The sequence below is a fragment of the Borostomias antarcticus genome, assembly GCF_949987555.1.
Source record: "Borostomias antarcticus genome assembly, chromosome: 2".
In the NCBI taxonomy this organism is placed as follows: domain Eukaryota; kingdom Metazoa; phylum Chordata; class Actinopteri; order Stomiiformes; family Stomiidae; genus Borostomias; species Borostomias antarcticus.
In genome coordinates this window covers 35,074,561-35,092,891 of record NC_140235.1, presented here as the reverse complement: position 1 = coordinate 35,092,891, position 18,331 = coordinate 35,074,561, and the positions used below count along the sequence as shown (strand labels likewise).

Sequence of the window (18,331 nt, the reverse complement as noted above, 5' to 3'; positions counted from 1 at the left end):
AACTTATGGAGTGGGTATATATGATGTATTTTACTATCTCATGTGATTTGAATATATTTTTATATTGTAATCTATAATGTATTTTGTGATTTGAATGTATTTTATGTATTTTGTATGTGTATTCTTGTGTTTTAATGGACTCTTGGAAGAATAGCCATTGGCTAAAAGAGTTCCAAATAAAAAGTAAAAATAAAATCAAAACCCCCTTTAAGATAGGGCTTCCATAACATTAATTGGGGTTAGAATAAGGGTTGGGACAGAATCTGACCTATAAGGCAAGGGGTAAAGGTTGGAGTGAAAGGACGAAAATGTGGAGGTTTGGGGTATAGTCCCATAAAGTCACCCCCCCCTTGAACCCCAGTCTCCCGGGTGGAAGTCCAACTCTCTGACCACTACTCTATTTGTGAGTAGGTGGACAATTCGATTTTGGTGTCCTTGATTTTGGTGTGCTGGGACCACTGCCTCTTCTGGTGCCAACAGAGAGATGCAGACCGACATTGTCGGGAGTAAGGGAGGGAGGGAGTAGTAACCCGACAAATGCTATAGGTGCGCCGGCTTCCAGCCACGCACAAAAATGAATGCACCATTAAGTCCCTGTCAGTGCGCACATTATTTACCGTAAAAAGCAAATTAGACGCTCAATCGGTTTTGAAGTGGGGACCGTGATTCTCCAAAATGTAGATGGCGTGACCACATTTCCTCCACACAGGCAACCTAGTGTGACCGTGATTACTCTCCGCCCAGCGCGATAACTATATAGGCTAAAGAAAGCTGGACCAGTGGCACAACTGAACCTGGCACACAGTCATCTGTGACAGTGCGACTGCGACAGGCAGACAGATAGTGGAACTGTGTGTCACCTGCCGTGCGGCCGAGAGGATGGAGAGTCCAAATGTTTCCTTCGGCAAGGTAGCTGCGGTTTTTGGAATAAGCATGGGCGCATTACTCATCATGCACGTGCGAGACCCTTTGGACAGAATAGGCTGTGGGTACCCGGAGGTATGGAGGAAAACGGGGCTCGTAGGTGCACCAGCCCGGGCCGTGGTGTGCATCGTCGCAGGGATTTTACTTCTCGCAATGGGTTGGCTGTACAGACTGCTGTTCTCTCCGCTTGAACTGCTCAGAGCGCCCGACGACGTCGGATACATTGCAGAGGATGGTCGCTCTCGCGCACAAGCGGCAAACGAAGTGCGTCGGAGACGGAAAACCGGCGAGTTGCCACCAGTCTATCCCAACGGCTGGTATAGAGTACTGGACTCTCACATGTTGGAGTGCGGAGATGTGAAAAGCGTGTCTGTTCTAGGTATGAGAGAATTAACACTTCAAACACCGCAAATGGCAAATGAAAAAAAGAGTTAACGTATCAGCCCCAGGGGCTCCACGATAAGCCTATAGCTTTAACCGCAAGTTGCGAAGGGCCTAATTGGTCAGTGGTATGATTCTCATAGGCTACAGTCAAATAAGCTGCGGGAGAGCTGTCTGTTTTATAACCCGATGCTTGCGCGAGGTCAGTTCATGAGTTCAATTAACAGAGTGAGGGCAAATAACCGTGCGGATTTACGCGCGCACCAGACGTGTATTGTCTGACAATATCCGCGAAAGTAGCCTACTGTGGCCGGCCGTAGTGTGGGCATAGGTTACCGTGGGCATAGGGTGTGTGGGTCCCTTTGATCTGAGAGAGAACGCTGTTGGATGGTGACTCAGCTGCCTTGCAGTCTCACGTCCTTGAACATTTGCATGGCCCAGTGGTGAGTTGGTGATTAGAAGACATGCCATCTGAACTCGATCTGGCCTTGGCCAATTTAAATTATGAATATGCAAAACACAATCCTGTACAATGGATATATCCTCAAATGACCGAGGGTGCAATGTTATTATTGTCCAAATTAACTTGGCACATCAGGAAGAGCAGTCAGTAGTAGCCTATAAGGAAGTGATTTACGACTTTGATCACTTGTCTATTTGCATGATGAGTCTACTACCCTATGACAGAGGAAGCAATGTTGTAATAATTCATCAAACACATTGAGCTTCAGACTGGGTGAACATTTCCTACCGGGAAATGTAGCCCCAGTCAGGCCACTGGCCGAGCCGACGCGATGAGATGGAACACCTTCAGTTTCGTTTTGTTGACGGGGGGGGGGGGGGTGCTGCGCGATTTGTTGACGGGGGGGGGGGTGCTGCGCGATTTGTTGACGGGGGGGGGGGGGTGTGGGGGGGTGCTGCTGCGCGATTTGTTGACGGGGGAACAGGCCATTCACTGCGGGCCAGGCCAGTTGGCTCTCTAACGGCCCACGCAAATTACACCTGAAACTAACAGAGGGAGGGGTGGGGCCTACATATGATTGGGCCAGCCCAGTGTCAGTATAGAAAATGGACCAATGGGCCGCTGTCCCTGCTCTATGGGCCGTTCGTTAGCTCTTTTTTTTTTTAGATCGGCCCACAAGTAGGTCCGGCCCACCGGGCATTTGCCCGGTACGCCACATGGCCAGTCCAGCCCTGAGCTTCACACAGTGCCATGGCCGATCCACAGCCTTTTGCCTGTTGTTAGTTCAGCTACCATTGTTGTAGTTGCGCAGCGACATGTATCTCTGACTAGGTTGTCAGGAGAAACCCTATCTTGTTGCTGGTTGCCTGTGGTTTTGTTGTGAAAGTTTGGGCTTCCTGTCTTTGTTAGGTTACCATGGATAATTCACATCTCCAGCCGAATTTCATCCGCTAACCCCGCCCGCTCATTGTTCACTGATACCTGAGCGTTAACAAAGTGTGTTTGTTTTAGTGTCTGGTTGGTAGGTGCCATGGACCCAATACATGTTTATTGTAGTCAGCACTAGTCACTTATTGTGCCCGAGAAGTGTATTAAATTAGATAGTAGCCTGATTTGAGGCAGTGCAGTTACATGAAACTGAAAAGGGGTTGTAACTAGAATATGATAATGGACACCAGTAGTCACAGTGCTAGAACAAGGAAATGTGTGTGTGTATATATATATAGAACAAGGAACTGTGTAGGCTATATATATAGAGGGAGAGAGAGAGATAGATAGATAGATGTATTTTAGTTTATGTGGCCTGTGCGGGTGACACCAGTGACATTGCATGGGCAGGAGCCAATAGACTTTTACCTTAGAATTATGCAACTTTTTTTTTCCATAAACGCAAAAGGCTAGAAAAATTATCATAAGCCAGAGACATCTCCAATGTCCTCATCTGCATCTCCAATGTCCTCATCTGCATCTCCAATGTCCTCATCTGCATCTCCAATGTCCTCATCTGCATCCATTCATGCATTTTCTTTCTGTGGAATTCCACACATCTGCACCATCTGATAACCCAAGCGTGGAAACAGACTTTGTTTCAAGAGAGGTGATAGGGACTGATAAAGTGGAGATGAAAAGGATGCTTCAGCGAGCATAGCAGATCCCTACTGCATTTGTCATCATATACAGAACAGTACAGTACAGTATAGTCTTGTATAGTATAGTATAGTATAGTATAGTATAGTATAGTATAGTATAGTATAGTATAGTATAGTATAGTATAGTATAGTATAGTATAGTATACCACTATGCACTAGCACTAGTATATCTGGGTGGGATTATCCTGGCAATGCATAATGTTCACTGCCTCTTAGAAAGGGGTTATGCTCTTAGTCACTTGTTTTAGAAAGAAGATGCACTTGTGAGTTCTGGCAAGTAGCAGTACGTTAAATGCAATTATTGTTAGTCGCTTTGGATAAAAGCGTCTGCTAAATGACTGTAATGTAAGGGGTTATGTAAGGATGTGGCTCCCCATGAAACTGGTTTCCCTCAAAGTGGCACAACCTGTCAAGAACAAGTCTTTGAGTGTCTGACAAACTACCGCATTTCATGTGGTGTCAAAAGAGGAACATCAACGTGACGTCGGTAAAACAAAAATTTAAAGCAACGCAAAAACATGTTGGTTCACACTATATGAACCTGATGATAATTATTATCTCTTTCCCATTTCGTTGCATTTTCTGCTTATTTTGTAAATCCACTCCAATTTCAGTGACAGTCACTGTCTTTCTTGTTGGTTGTAGCTGATAGGTTGGCATACCATCGTCTTGTAGGTTTAAAGAAAAGCTTTGTGGTCAGATGCATTTCCATCTGTCAAGTGTCAACATTTTCAGGTCTTTCGCCATCTGCAGTAAGGGTTTGTCTTTCTTCAGAAGGGTGATGCAAATGTCTTAAAGAAAGGAGTGATGTCTTCTCTTAAGCTAATCTTCTATTGGTACTCAGTAGTCTCTCTTTCACCACAATTGCACAATTTATTTTATACAATTTAAATTGCACATGATGCCCCAATGCCCCCCCCTCCCACACACACACACATTTTCCGTGTTGGGTTTACAGCAATTTTAACCCACTTATAATGGAAGGTATTGCCCTCACACATAACTGCACTTTGCACTCTTTAGTTAACTGGTCATCATTATCCATGCACAGAACTCTGCACTGGCATCTTCTCATTTATAAATCCATCCTTGAATTGCTACCCACGTATCTATCATGTCACAGAATCAGTCCTCAGGAAAAGTAGAGTCTGCACATCAGAAATATGCTCCCATGATTTTTTATTGACACCGAGGTAACGTTTCAGGCTACAAGCCCTTCTTCAGATCAAATCACAGAATCAGTCCTGCCATAGCCCACGCTCAGGACTTTATCACTCTCACCATTCCCTCAGTCCGTACAGAACCTAGTGTAGTAGAAAGGCCTTCTACTCCGCTCCCTCAACCCGGAAAATGCTACAGCAGGAACTAAAGCTGTCCAGCTTGATTCCGCTAAGGGGTTTTAAATGACTGGGAAACTGGAGAGAGTGTCTGTGGTGTCTTTCTCTTGCTCATGTATTGAGTATAATCTGTGTTTACTTGAGCCCTTTTGCATTTATCATTTTAATGTTAATGTCCTATTTTGTCTTCATATTGAATGTCCTGTCTGTCTGTAACTTACAACTGTTTTGTATTGCCTCCGCTGGTCTTGGAACAGGTCTCTCTTGACAATGAGACCCTGTGTCTCAATGAGATTTACCTGTCTAAATAGATTTACCTGTCTAAATAAAGGTTAAATACCTTTACCTCCTGATCCAGCCTAACCACCAAATAAGACACACATCTGTTCTGGCTTTCACACCAAGTCCACTGTTAAGCTGTTGTTGGAATTTGGGCCAGTTGTGGCTCAGGAGATAGACTGAGTCGTCCAATGATCGCAGGGTCAGCGGTTCGAATCCTATCTCCTGTCCAAATGTCGAAGTGTCCTTGGGCAAGACACTGAACCCCAAATTGCTCCCAATGAGCAGGCTAGCACCTTGCATGGCAGCTACCGCCATTGGCGAGTGAATGTGTGTGTGAATGGGTGAATGAGAGGCCATTATAAAGTGCTATATAAGTGCAGTCCATTTACCAATTTACACATAGATGTGTGCAGTGGAATGGGAGCACCCTGTGGACTCATGGAGTAATGCAGGCTTTTCATAGTTCTTACATGTATTTACACCACTGTAACTTAACTTAAACTCCACCCGGCCCAATTCTTTGTTCCTCCGTTCCAGGTGAGCAGGTGGCAGTGTTTCGGGGTCAGGAGGGGAAGGCCTATGTGGTGGACGCCTACTGCCCCCACCTTGGCGCCAACCTGGCCGTAGGGGGGCGTGTTGTGGGAGGGTGCATCGAGTGCCCCTTCCACGGCTGGCAGTTTCGCGGAGAGGACGGGAAGTGTGTGAGGATCCCCTACGCAGAGAAAGGTGAAAAAGTGTTAGTGTTATTAACGTGTCCTCTTGAAATGATCCGGATAACATGACAATGTTACTGCTGACTGCTGGGTTTTTTTCCCAATACCAACCCCTTGTTTTTCCCAATGCCAACCCCAGTGCCAGAGTTCGCTAAGGTGCGATGTTGGCCCAGCTGTGAAGTGAACGGACAGATTCTGGTGTGGTTCCATTGCGATGGTGAGGATCCCCACTGGACGGTACCAGAGCAGGAAGAGATCACGCGGGGGGAGTGGGTCTACCGAGGCCGCACCGAACACTTCATCAACGCACATATAGAGGTCAACTGAATATTATATATATACACTGTACTACATATATAACTATATATATATATATATATATATATATATATATTGTAATGGAATTAAATCTGATCTAAAGTAAAAAGATTTGCCAAGGTTCGCTCAAAGAGGTTTAGTCTGGTTTATTGAGAAAACATAGGAGCGCAAGGACTTCAGGACAACGCACGTGAGTGGTTCATCCAACAGAAGTGTCGCAGTCTGTTCTTGCGCGGCCTTATATTCAAAACAATACACAGGTATGACGCTTCCAGGGATGTGATTGGCTAACCTATCTGTACACGTCATAATAAATGGCATATGTCATCAACAGTGATCAAGAGTTGAGACACGTGATATGACAAAAGAGCGGTAAATCTTGCAGGGACAATAGAACAAAGAATGGTTATTCAGTGTTGACCTCCTGAAGAGAGGTTATCCTGTCATAAATTAGGTTAGCACAGCTATGTGAAAGGTAGGTGGTGAATTACAAGGGAGGTGGTGAAACTACAATTTTCTATGACAATATATATATATATATATATATATATATATATTTATATACATGAATTTGATTAGAATATAATGAAATGTTTTATACTTGTCTTATCCCCCTCCCACAGGACATACCTGAGAATGCAGCAGATATCGCTCACCTGGCCCACCTGCATACACCTGCTTTACTGAGTGGGGTGGACCTGCGCTACACCAACAGCAAGACCTGGGAGTTCGTACGTCATGACTGGAAGGTAAGCGTAGTTTGTGGGTACAATCTGGAGGCAAAACTGGTTCATGAATTACTTTTGGAGTGTTACAAATGGTAAATGTGTGTGTGTGCGTGTGTGTGTGTTTGGGTATTTGGTACAGGTGCAATGGGAACCAGAACAAGAGCCCAACAAGCACTGCTCCCAGATGTTGGTTAAGCATTCCCTGACTGTGTTTGGACGCCACTGGCCTCTGCTGGACTTGGATGTGGTGGCCAGACAGGTACAAATGCTTATTGACAGACAGACAGACAGACAGACAGACAGACAGACAGACAGACAGACAGACAGACGGACAGAACCGGCCGGCAGACAGAGAGACAGTCAGAATATGTATACTTTACATAAATTCACAGGAATCCAGGTAGACCCAAAGGAATAAATGAAATCTGTCTAGTACCAGTTTTCAGAAACACCGCAGCATTTTGAATGGTTAAAAGAGTGCAGTCCTCCCAGAAAAATACAAGCATGATCAAACACAGCTCACAGCACACGACATCGGCAACAACCAGGGTCCCCCGTGCAGTGGCAGCAAAGTCCACTGAGTGTCAACTCTGGGTTTTCAGTCAGCTGAAATCCACCAGCCCCCAAAGGAACAGCCAACCTATTCAGTCAGCTTTGTCACCTCGTGTTCTCACCCGACTGTGTTTTGGATTTGTGAACATGGCTGTCTGCATACTAGCTGCCTCTATGGCGATGCTGTGCAAAGTCTCTGGCATGTGTGGACAAGGACAGCGCCTATAACTCTGTCTGAGGGAGGGCAGGACAGGGAAGGTTGCAGAATGTGCACCCCTTAACCGCTAACGAAATGTACTCCCCGAGTAGAGCAGCATCAGAGATCCCAACTAAGGCTCATTATCAGTATGATGAAGATCGCATGATCAACAGTCCATCATTTATATGCTCCAGTGTGCAGACTCTACTCTTTCATCCTCATTTACTACTCAGGTTTGTCCTGCACCTGGTCTGCATAGTGGATGTGCAAGTTTGTTTTTTTCATTATCAGTATGACCATAGAAAGTAGCCAAAAAAGAAGTGCTAGATGTATACACTGTACAAACCTGTGCCCCCATGGTTGAAAGACGTCGCACTGATGCCCTCTTGAGTGGTGAAAACACTTAAAAAACACTCAAAGCAGCCTGTTGGTGGCCCTTCACATGCTCTGTTAGAGGATATAATGTGATACAGTGCCCTATTGGTGCCCTTCCAATGGTCTAACCCTGACATTCTCTATGGGGGCCCTTCCAATGGTCTAACCCTGACATTCTCTATGGGGGCCCTTCCAATGGTCTAAACCTGACATTCTCTATGGGGCTCTTCCAATGGTAAACTGTGCCATGATAAAGTGCCCTCTATGCTGCCACTACAAGAGCATCCCAAAGGAAGCTCTTCCCAGTAGAGAACATGGGATGCAGTGCTATAAAGGGATTCCCTACATGAGTGAGAATGCTGGAAGGTTTCCTAATGGATGCCCCTCCAGTGGGGAAAATGGGATGTGATAATGACCATATAGGTGCCCTTACAAAGGGATAAACTTGAGGTTCCCTACAGGTGCCTTTCTGGTGGAAACTCATGAAGTGCCCTCTTAGATGCCCTTCCAAGTGAGACATGGGAAAAATGGGGGGGGAGTATTGAGTGCCCATTCATGCAATAAATTATGATGATGTGCCCTCTAGAGCAAGAGAATTTGATAATGTGTCTTAATGAGTGCCCTTCTAGTGGAGGAAACATGATGCAGCGCCCCATAAGTTGCCTTTACAATGGTGTAAACTTGACCTTCCCTATGGGTGCCCTTCTAATGGAAAGGGGTGCTGTTATGAAGTACCCTCTTAAGATGCCCTTCCAAGAGATAAAACACTATGAAGTGCCCTCTTAGATGCCCTTCCAAGAGAGAAAACACTATGAAGTGCCCTCTTAGATGCCCTTCCAAGAGATAAAACACTATGAAGTGCCCTCTTAGATGCCCTTCCAAGAGAGAAAACACTATGAAGTGCACTTGCAATGAAGAGAAAAAAAATCCAGTGAAGAAAATGAGCTGCAATGCAGCAGTCTCCCCAGACTTACTAGGGCAGCCTCTCCCAAAGTGGGTGCCATGATGACAGAAAGTTGTATTGTTCCCTGTGTGTATCATAGAGGTGCGGTTACATTTTTAATCTGGATTGCCTAGCCTACTGTACATAATGTTAATCGGTAACACTTTACAATAAGGGTACATTAATAAGCATTAGTTAATGCATTATTAAGCATTAAGTAACAGTTAACTAATGTCTCTATTAACCATTTACTAATGTTATTTATGTTAACTAAGGTTAACTCACCTAACCCTAACCCTAACATTAACTAAGGTATTAATTCACATTAGTAACCTAACCTAACCCTAAATAAGCATTAGTTAACAGTTAACTAATGTTTTTTGTGACCCTTATTGTAAAGTGCGACCTGTTAATGTTAATCAAGGGTGAAGACTTTTTCACCATACATGATGCATCATAGCTTTTTGCACGCTGATGGGGCCAAATGTCGTGCAGTACCGTAGCTTCCCTTTTTTTCTTTTCGGCCCTTTCCTTCAAACAGAGTCCATCGCTGCTCTGATGTACATGTTTATTATTACATGCAAGGCCCATCTATTTCATGTGTTCCTTCATTTCTACCCACACGTCTTCCAGGTGGGTCCCGGGGTGGTCTTCCTGCTCTTCGAGCATCGCTTCCTGGGTCGGGGCGTAATTATGCAATGCGTGACGCCCCTGGAGCCCCTCCTGCAGTGTGTGTCCCACACCATCTTCTACCAGGGCAACATCCCTCCACTGGTGCCCAAGTTCATCCTGAGGGCAGAGTGCATTCAGGTTAAAATGGAGAATAAACCCCTCTTTTTATTAAATGTCTGTTTATATTGTATGGTGCACCCAAGCAGCCGTTCTCTGTTAAAAAGAGCCTGAGGTATATGATGATTACATTTTTTCTTTTGCATTGGTCATAGTATCAAAACTAGGCCTCTTTGGATGAAGAATTGGACAGTGTATTAACAAAATATGCTTAAATCTTGATTATACGACTCATTTTCTATTACTTGACTGGTTGAGTCTGGTTGAGAAACAACTGCCGTTGTTTTCGCGTTTGGAAATACATGGAGGTGAATGAGCCATAGTTAGCCGTCAGCTGCATTCACTCCGATGTATTTCCAAACTCGAAAACAACGGCAGTGAAAAACAATCAGAGTCTGGTAATGATGAGTTTGTAACCCCGATAGTGTATTCAGTGTGTTATTTTGACTATTTTGGTTCTTGAAGTGGAGTTTTTACAGTTAACTTTTAACATTGAAGGCAACGGGCACTTCCGCATCCGCACCCCTAATTACATCAGACTGACCAATATGACAGCTGAGGGGAATAAGGCGAATTGTTTTTATGGGCATCTATGTTTTGTTGCCATGGAGCTTATTTTTTGAATGTTTTTTTTTTGTCTCCTCTTGTTAGTTTGAGCGGGACGTGATGATTTGGAACAATAAGAAGTACATCTCCAAACCCCTGCTGGTGAAGGAGGACTCAGCCATCCAGAAACACAGGCGTTGGTTCAGCCAGTTCTACAGCGAGAACAGCCCCAGACTGCGCTACCAGCACGACACTCTGGACTTCTAACCCCCCTGGCACGCAGGAGGAGGAGGAGGAGGAGGAGATGAAGAGTCACCTGGGACCTGGGAAAGCATCAGTCCAAGCCAAGACAGTGCCTAGTGTGGGACTCTTGTCTGTGAGTGGGCTGGCTCACTGTCCACCCTGCCTCAGTCAGTTAAGTGCCTAGCTCCCCTGTGATTGGTGGAACCCACGGACAGTCCCGCACCTGACTCCTCCCTTAATGGCATTTTCAATCTTGTGTGTTTGAATTGTTTTGTGTTTTAATTGAATATTTTCAGAGTCAGCCCATATTACTGTGAAGACCCAAGTAAGCAATACGATTTTAAAATCTCTTTAGTGTTCCAGGTGGCTTTAGTTTGGTCTCCGTACCCAAAGGCATAATTTATCCATGGCTATGTTAGGAAATGGATTTGTTTAAAAACTGGTTCACAGTAGATGCAATGTGATTTCTGCATCTTTTGAACTCACACCCAAGGGAGCCCCAAACCAAACGGTCCAGAGGAGGGCCCACCAAATCTAAACTAGTGTTCATATTTAATCAAACCTGGCAACCAGCCCCAGCCTCATATATTTTCCGGTGTGCTGCTGCTTTCTCAGGGGGATATCTTAGACCTGAGTTGCTGGCTGACCATGCCAGCTCATAGTGACTCCTTCACATTACATGAATAGATTAGCCCAAATGGCCAGTGCAAATCTTTATTCTTATTCTTATTCTTATCATTATTAACATGTTCATTTTAGCTGTAACTGTATTGTATTATAATTGCTTACCTTAAAAGCCTATCTTGTGCAATATACAAACTGTAGCCTACCTATGTACTCAACTGATCTATCTGTAGTTTGAATGAGTTAATGTCAATTGACATGTATAATGAAATTTAGCCTGTTTCATAATTGCTAAATGCTTTGAGACTGCACTGATGGTGCAGATATTATACACAATGCTAATAGGCCCCACTGTACATTCGTGTACTGATAGCATGCATAGATCTGCAGGGTTGATGAGACAGGAGAAGAAGCAAATCAGTCAGAAAGCAGCAAATCCATCAGGTCTATATAGCCTACAGTATGCCATCGGTACTTTGCGTATAGTGGGCATGCATAGTATAACTCAGTCCCAACCCAGAGGTTAATAACCAGAGATGATGAGATCTGATTTTGACGCCACTTGTCACTTGATTATTATAATACTGTGAATATATACCAAACTGATGTGTGCCTACAGTGGGGCTGTGAAACAGCTCACCTAGAGCACCAATAATAAGTTGTAGATGTAGATTCCTACCATGTGTGAAAGAAAGTGGGGGATGGTTGATATAGATGATCGTTGAAGGTGGAAAAGCACAATATTCCCATTGGGGAATAGCAGAGCGATCTTTCCATGTTCCAAATCTGAAAGATTATTTTTGTAATTCTAGAATGTAGAGGCGAGAGTTTATGTAAATTTGCAGAATAAAGGTAGTCTGCTAGATTTGTGTGTGTGTGTGTGTGTGTGTATGTGTTTGTGTGTGTCCGTTTTTCACAGTTGGCAGAATCGTACCCTGAATGTTTTAACATATTTAAATGATTCAATGTTCTTTGCACTGCCTGCAAGGCACTTCTTTGTTGTAAACACTTGGGCTTATATCGCTCCTTATCTGTGAAAGTGCTTATCAAGTCTGGGTCAGAAAGGGAGAGGTGTTGCAGCCTTTGCAATAAATACACATTACGTCAAGCATTTACCTACTTCCCTATTGAATCAAACTTTGTCCAGGTAGAACGTTGACTTTACTCTCCAAGAAACCCTCTTTCTATACCTCAGAATTTTGTTAATTTCTCTCTTCTATGTAAATCTGAGTAGTTCTGTTTTCTCTCGTCTGACACAACATGGATGAAGTGGATGACCTTGAGTCAGGGCAGCCAGAGAGCGTCGTGACTGTGGAGGAGAAGTATTGGTTTGTTATCGGGCAGAGGTGCCCGGGAGCGCCGGGCACGCTTGACGGACTAGAACAGACAGACGGGGAAGGGGCGGGCTCAGCCAATCAGCCCCTGCTCCTTGCGCAGCCTAGCCTGGATCAGGTCAGGCAAAACCACACCACAGTCACGTTCACAGAGACAGATGGGCCTGACCGAAAGACATCTGTTCAACTAGAGCTGGAACTGGACGACCCGGATCAGCCTCCGCGCGGGGTAAGAGTTGGGGGTGGGGGCAGCGAGGACGGGGAAGGATGTCCCGTCTGCAAGGAACCCTACGACTCTCAGGGACACCATCGAATGGCGTTGTTGAACTGTGACCACACTCTGTGCCACGGCTGTCTAGCCAGCATTCTGCAGCGCGCGGCCGATCCCAGCAGGGTGCGGTGTCCCTTATGCCGTCAGAAAACCCCCCTCCTTCACTGGGAGATCCGGAGGATGCAGGAGGAGGCGGTGTTCTGCGGTACTGGCGGTCCGAGCCCGCTCGTAGGAGACTCTCCGCCTGAGCCGGAGAACGGCCGCGCCCCCGGACTCTGCTCTGCGCTGGAGCAGAGGCTGCAGGCCCGCATGGAGTCGGCCGCGCCGTGCGGATGTTGCCTGAACCGCCCGGGCCTGGTGGGGAGGATAAGACGGATGCGGGCCCAGCACCGGTGCTGCTACCTGGTTCTCTTGGTGCTACTGTTCATGATAGACCTCAGCTGCCTGCTGGGGGTTTTCATCCCTATTATTGTGCTCGTACTGCTGTTCAGTCTAGTAAGCAAATAGGCGGTTAATAATTAGACGTGCGTTTCCTGTAACATTGTACGTGCGCTTCCTGTAACTGAGATGTTTCAGCGTTAACATTAAATGGTTTGTTTGTCAGTGTGCTTTAAGTAAGGAATGATTGTTGTTTTATCATTTAGATATGAACTTTAGGCTAATGATCCCCATAGGAGGAAATTTGATGTTTCAGCAGCAGAAAATTACAGCCAAAGGTTGGAAATGCAAAATATAGAATATGCATAGTAGCAATAAGTCTAAATAGAACAATAACTTTATAGACTTTATATTAGGTATTAAAAACTGAGTCCTCAATGGAGTTCTGCTCTTCATCAGTCCCAGATAGTATGCTTACCAAATGTATTATGAACAGTGAGAATCATTGCCTGCCACATTACAGAGACACAGGAATGTGTCTGCCCATGTGTCCCTGTCACATGTGCTAAGAAATAGACCCATTTGTCATTGTATATCTGGCAGTGTGCGAGCCCTCTGCTTTCTCCCTGACCTACTTCTCAGTCCCTCCGTTTTACTGGATATTCTTAGTCCAACGTGTTCCCTTCTCCCGAGTCCCGCACTTGAGAATCCGGCCTATCATTTTGGTACATCGCTGCAACATGAACGGCTTGAATGTTCTTATTAGACCAGCCTAGCGATTATGAGACCGCACTCCGATTTAATTTCCTTTCCGCTGGTTATTGGAAAGCCCACACAGCACGCTCAAGGGTACACGTCTTTATCAGATCAACGGTGATCAGCCCTGTCAGTAGGTTCTACACCCTGTATACCTCACTTGGCCACTGGGACAAGGCCAAAGCAAGTGTGGGAGAACTCCACATCAATAATTTATGCAGAGACTGCACATACAAGAGAAACACATCAAACATGGATCTCAAGATGCCACAGTCTGCCCACCCCCGCCTCCAAGAATCTCTGTGTAACTTCATCAACATTCTGACAGCAGAAAAGGCTCTTGCCTCCCATCCCTCAGTTTAATTAATTGGGTAAAATGTCTCAGCATAGCACGTTCACACATTCACAGACATATGAAGTTCATAGCATTGCCTGTCGCAGTTCCTCTCACGACAAACGCAGTCTCTAGGTTACCTTCTGGATGGCTAAAGCTCGACAGATCACTCTGATTTAAACAGAGTTTATGTCAGCATACATTTGCTGCTAGGCTAGGTGTTGAAGCATGTAGGAGGGAGGTGTGACACACACACAACACACACACACACTCACACTCGCCCCTCCATCTCTTGCCTTCTTCTGTGTGGGTGGTATCTGAGGACATGTGTGCTTCTGAGGGGGTGGATGGTGTGTGTTCATGTGTGAGTATGTGAGTGAGAGAGTGTGGGTGTGTATGTGAGAAAGAGATAGAGAGTGTGGGTGTGAGAGTGTGCGCACGCGTGTGTGTGTGAGACTTGCATCTGTGTGCATGTCTTGTCTCGGCAGAGCATGTTATATAATGGCTGCATTGCAGGCTGGCTAAGCTGTATTGATGTGTGAGTGGTGGGAGGTGGTGTGTGTGTGTGTGGGGGGGGGCTACAAAACTCCACCTATCAAGAGGCCTTGTCGCTGCTGGCCTTCCCCTCAAGTGCTTCTAAATAGCAATCTCTCACACACATGCACACACAGACACACACACACACACACACACACACACATACAATACACACACAGTTTCCTTACTCCCTGTACCATATAACGGAAAATCATCCCATCCTTCCAATAATATAATAGCATCTACACAAGAATTTACATAATTACTTCAGTCTGTTGCTTTCCTAATAGGCCAGTATATATGCCGTTATGCTTTTTACAAATTGATCGGCTCTGTAGCCTATTTCAGGGGAGAACACAGGTGTCACTGTTTGTTTTGTGATTAATAATTAACTTGCCTAGACTATTCGGTCATTTTAATTTCCCATTTTAATGCCCCTTTTATCTCGGAATCAAGGCTTACACTTGACATTCGCACTCTGTATGCCCACCTGCAGCCCACCTGGACACATAGATGGAATTTCCTCAATTAAATATTAATTGAGTATTGATAAATGGGATAAAACAGCTGACTCAGTAATCCTTTAGTTATGATTGACCTTGTTGCCATTATATATATATATATATATATATATATATATATATATATATAGAGAGAGAGAGAGAGAGAGAGAGAGAGAAAAGGCTGAATTACATTAGTTTCAACTTAAAATGTATGTTCTGGTGGAACAATGTCTAATTCCAGCTGCCCTCTAGGTTTTTCTTAAGCTACCTGTATAGTTCTAAGTTCTGCTGATTGAGCATCAACATTGAGGCTCTGCTTATTGATCTGCCTGTTATTTAGTCGGTTTTACTTTTCTTCTTATGTTATGCATTTTATGTAACTTCATCTTATTTTTTATTATTAGCCTTTTATCAAGTTGCTTTATCTTCCACATTTTAGCCTACATTAGGCTATTTACTCGGTGCATAACTCCTTTATTGTAAAGCACCATGAGCTGCGTTTTTGTATAAAAGGCTATATATACAAATACAGTTTAGTATTATTATTATTATTATTATTATTATTATTGCAGGCGTATATTTTCTCCCGTGATGCAGTGATAACTACAGCCTTTTCACTTGCTTGCCTGCATGCTTTTTCCCAGAGAAAGAAGGGGGCTTGTTTCCTTGGTAACCATGGAATAGTTGATTTTTTTCCAGCTGAGGCTACACTAGCTACGGATGCTCTCGTGCCTCCTGTGGTTGTGGGAACTTGGTTCACTCACATAAAACCGGACGAAACTACTGTAACACTGTATTAAGATAAGATGACCCATTCCCAGTTGCTTTAGTCACGATTAAAATGTTGGGTTAGATTGGAGGTTGGGAGGGGGAGGGCTAGATGGGTGTTTTCTAGGCAACCAAGAAATTGCATAGGCGCTTCTAACCGTCTCCCCAGTGTATGGCCGAGACCAGTATCATTCTGCCGTGGTTGTGTCAGGTGTAAAGAGTTTAAAATGTAGACAATACGGCTGCATAATTAATTGTCTTCTTTAGGTGGTAATAATTGGCAGAGCACGGTCTAACTTAGTTGGGGACGATGAGTATTTCGGCTAATCTAGCCTACATGAGGCCAGTTTAACTGGCACCCATTCCAGCGGAATGAACAGTCGCCTATCTGCTGTCATGTCATCGACGTCCCGCTTCTGGGTCATTGAAGTCCCGCTTCGGTTTTAATAAGGAAAACATATTATTGAACAATTATTGGCATATTCAGAATATGAAAAGCCAATTTATTCCCCATATTAAATTATTCTCCATGGTGTCTCATTCACTTCTCTCACCTTTATTTCCTCTAGGCCTATGCTTTTCATACGCTATTATGAATACCCATAAATAGTTTTTGAGATGTTGAATTCGAGACAATTCTATGCCCCATTTATTCAACGTAGTGATCATTCTAGCAGCATAGCAGCATAACGCCAACGCGACATCGGAGTAGACGGCGTAGGCGCGCACCACAGCGCGCGGGCACAGCTGTCAGCACCAAGGACAGCCGCTCAGCCGAGAGCGTCGCATCAGTGTAATCACTTCACAGTGGAGCCTCGCGCAGAGCCCAGGGAGAGACACAAACCGCACAAAGGGAACTGCTTCCTAGCTTGGAATAGTCTAATTCGTTTTTGTCGTTTTAGTCTCGTCTCGTTTTTTAAACAGGGCATATTTATTTTCATTTATAGAGGACATCTGCAAAGGAGGACAATGCTTCTGAAACCAGTGCAGAAGCCCGGTAGGCTATGCAAGCAGCGGTTAAGGTCCTAATGACCATGCACATTCCTCCGCATTGCACATAAATCTGCTGTCCATATTTTCCACACTGTACAGTGGCATTGTGGTAATAGTCGAGATTTAAACAGGCGTGCGGTGCTGCCAAAAAGCCGGTGAAGCCAATCCGCCAACAGGGGATCCGCTGTGCGGTGTGGCCGTTCACACGATGCGTCTGTTTCTGCTGGCGGTGCTGTTCTCGTGCTCCTGCGCGCGGGCCGGCTGTGAGCCGAAGATAGTGAACATCGGGGCCGTCCTGAGCCAGAAGAGGTACGAACAGGTCTTCAAGGATGCGGTGATCGAGGCCAACCAGAAGTACGGGAGAGACAAATTCAAGTTGACAGCCATCTCCGTAACGCACAAACCCAATGCCATCCAAATGGCTCTCTCCGTTTGTGAAGACCTCATTTCAAGCCAGGTGATGTGTGCGTGCATCTTTGCATGAATGTGAAAAAGATAATAGCCTACAGGCTAAACATGATTTAGCCAACATATATTCATTCATTGGTGCCAAATCAACACTTAGAATGAATTAGGCAGATTGCTATTGGCTATGTTCTAGTTTGAACTGTCTGAACAGACTTTGAGAGGTTATCTTAGTATTGAAAGTTTGCTGTGAATGAGCCACATCATGGCAAAATAAACAATTGTTATTGCATTTTAACAGTTCACTAGAGTCTCGTATCTACCAGTCTGCTTATGGCGTAGGCCTAGCCTACTTTCCAAAATGATACAGTTTTTATCAGGTAGCCTACAGAAATCCTACAGGCGGATGAATATGAGATACAAAAGAGTAGACTACATTTTCACGTCCTTTTTGTCCCTTTTGTTGAATTGACATAAGAAACGTGGTCCTATATCTTTGCTTGCTTCATCCGTCAGTGAAAAAGATAATTTGAACAAAATGTGATAAATAGGCCTGCATAAAAACATTCAAGAAACGGAATTTATTGAAGGGTTAGAAGGAACAACGCCTCTTTGCATCGAATATATATAAATACACAGTGGGCAGGCACAGCTGCAGATGCACTGAACTGCAAAGGAACTATCGGAGAGTGAAATGAGTGACGCATCATTCACATTTAATGATTTTGCTGCAGTAGCCGCCTAGTCTACTTTTCCCCGCTCCTGCCATGTGTAAGGAGGGCAAGGTCTGTGTGCGCAACAGGGGCGTCACTGGGCCATAATTCTTCAGGGGCCCATGCAGTCCCTTAATTAATCTATTTTGTACTCCCCAAAATCATTAAGACATCTATTATACCTGCAGGACAATTTCTTGTTGGCCCAAGTTTTGAATTGGCCCAGCCAAATATCTTTAGAATGTGAGTGGATGATAATGCCCCCTAGTTAAT

The 18,331-nt window shown here is 44.7% G+C and overlaps 2 protein-coding genes across 4 annotated transcripts in view; both read left to right on the top strand.

Moving 5' to 3' along the window:
• Positions 1-951: 951 nt before the first annotated feature.
• Positions 952-10,466, top strand: LOC311318519 (cholesterol 7-desaturase nvd; the record flags this gene model as incomplete). The annotated part of the gene is made up of 7 exons (XM_084449865.1): positions 952-1,303; positions 5,574-5,762; positions 5,889-6,067; positions 6,691-6,816; positions 6,935-7,054; positions 9,498-9,674; positions 10,305-10,466. The coding sequence occupies 7 exons, from the start codon at positions 952-954 to the stop codon at positions 10,464-10,466; spliced, it is 1,305 nt and encodes a 434-aa protein (XP_084305991.1).
• Positions 10,467-17,148: 6,682 nt separating this feature from the next.
• grin1a (glutamate receptor, ionotropic, N-methyl D-aspartate 1a) overlaps positions 17,149-18,331 on the top strand; it is a gene marked incomplete at both ends in the record, with an annotated part of 29,496 nt that continues 28,313 nt past the window's right edge. For all 3 annotated transcript variants that reach the window (XM_084450111.1, XM_084450112.1, XM_084450110.1), the window contains one exon: positions 17,149-17,397. In XM_084450111.1, coding sequence (XP_084306237.1) covers positions 17,149-17,397 — 249 coding nt within the window. The remainder of the gene's footprint in view (positions 17,398-18,331) is intronic.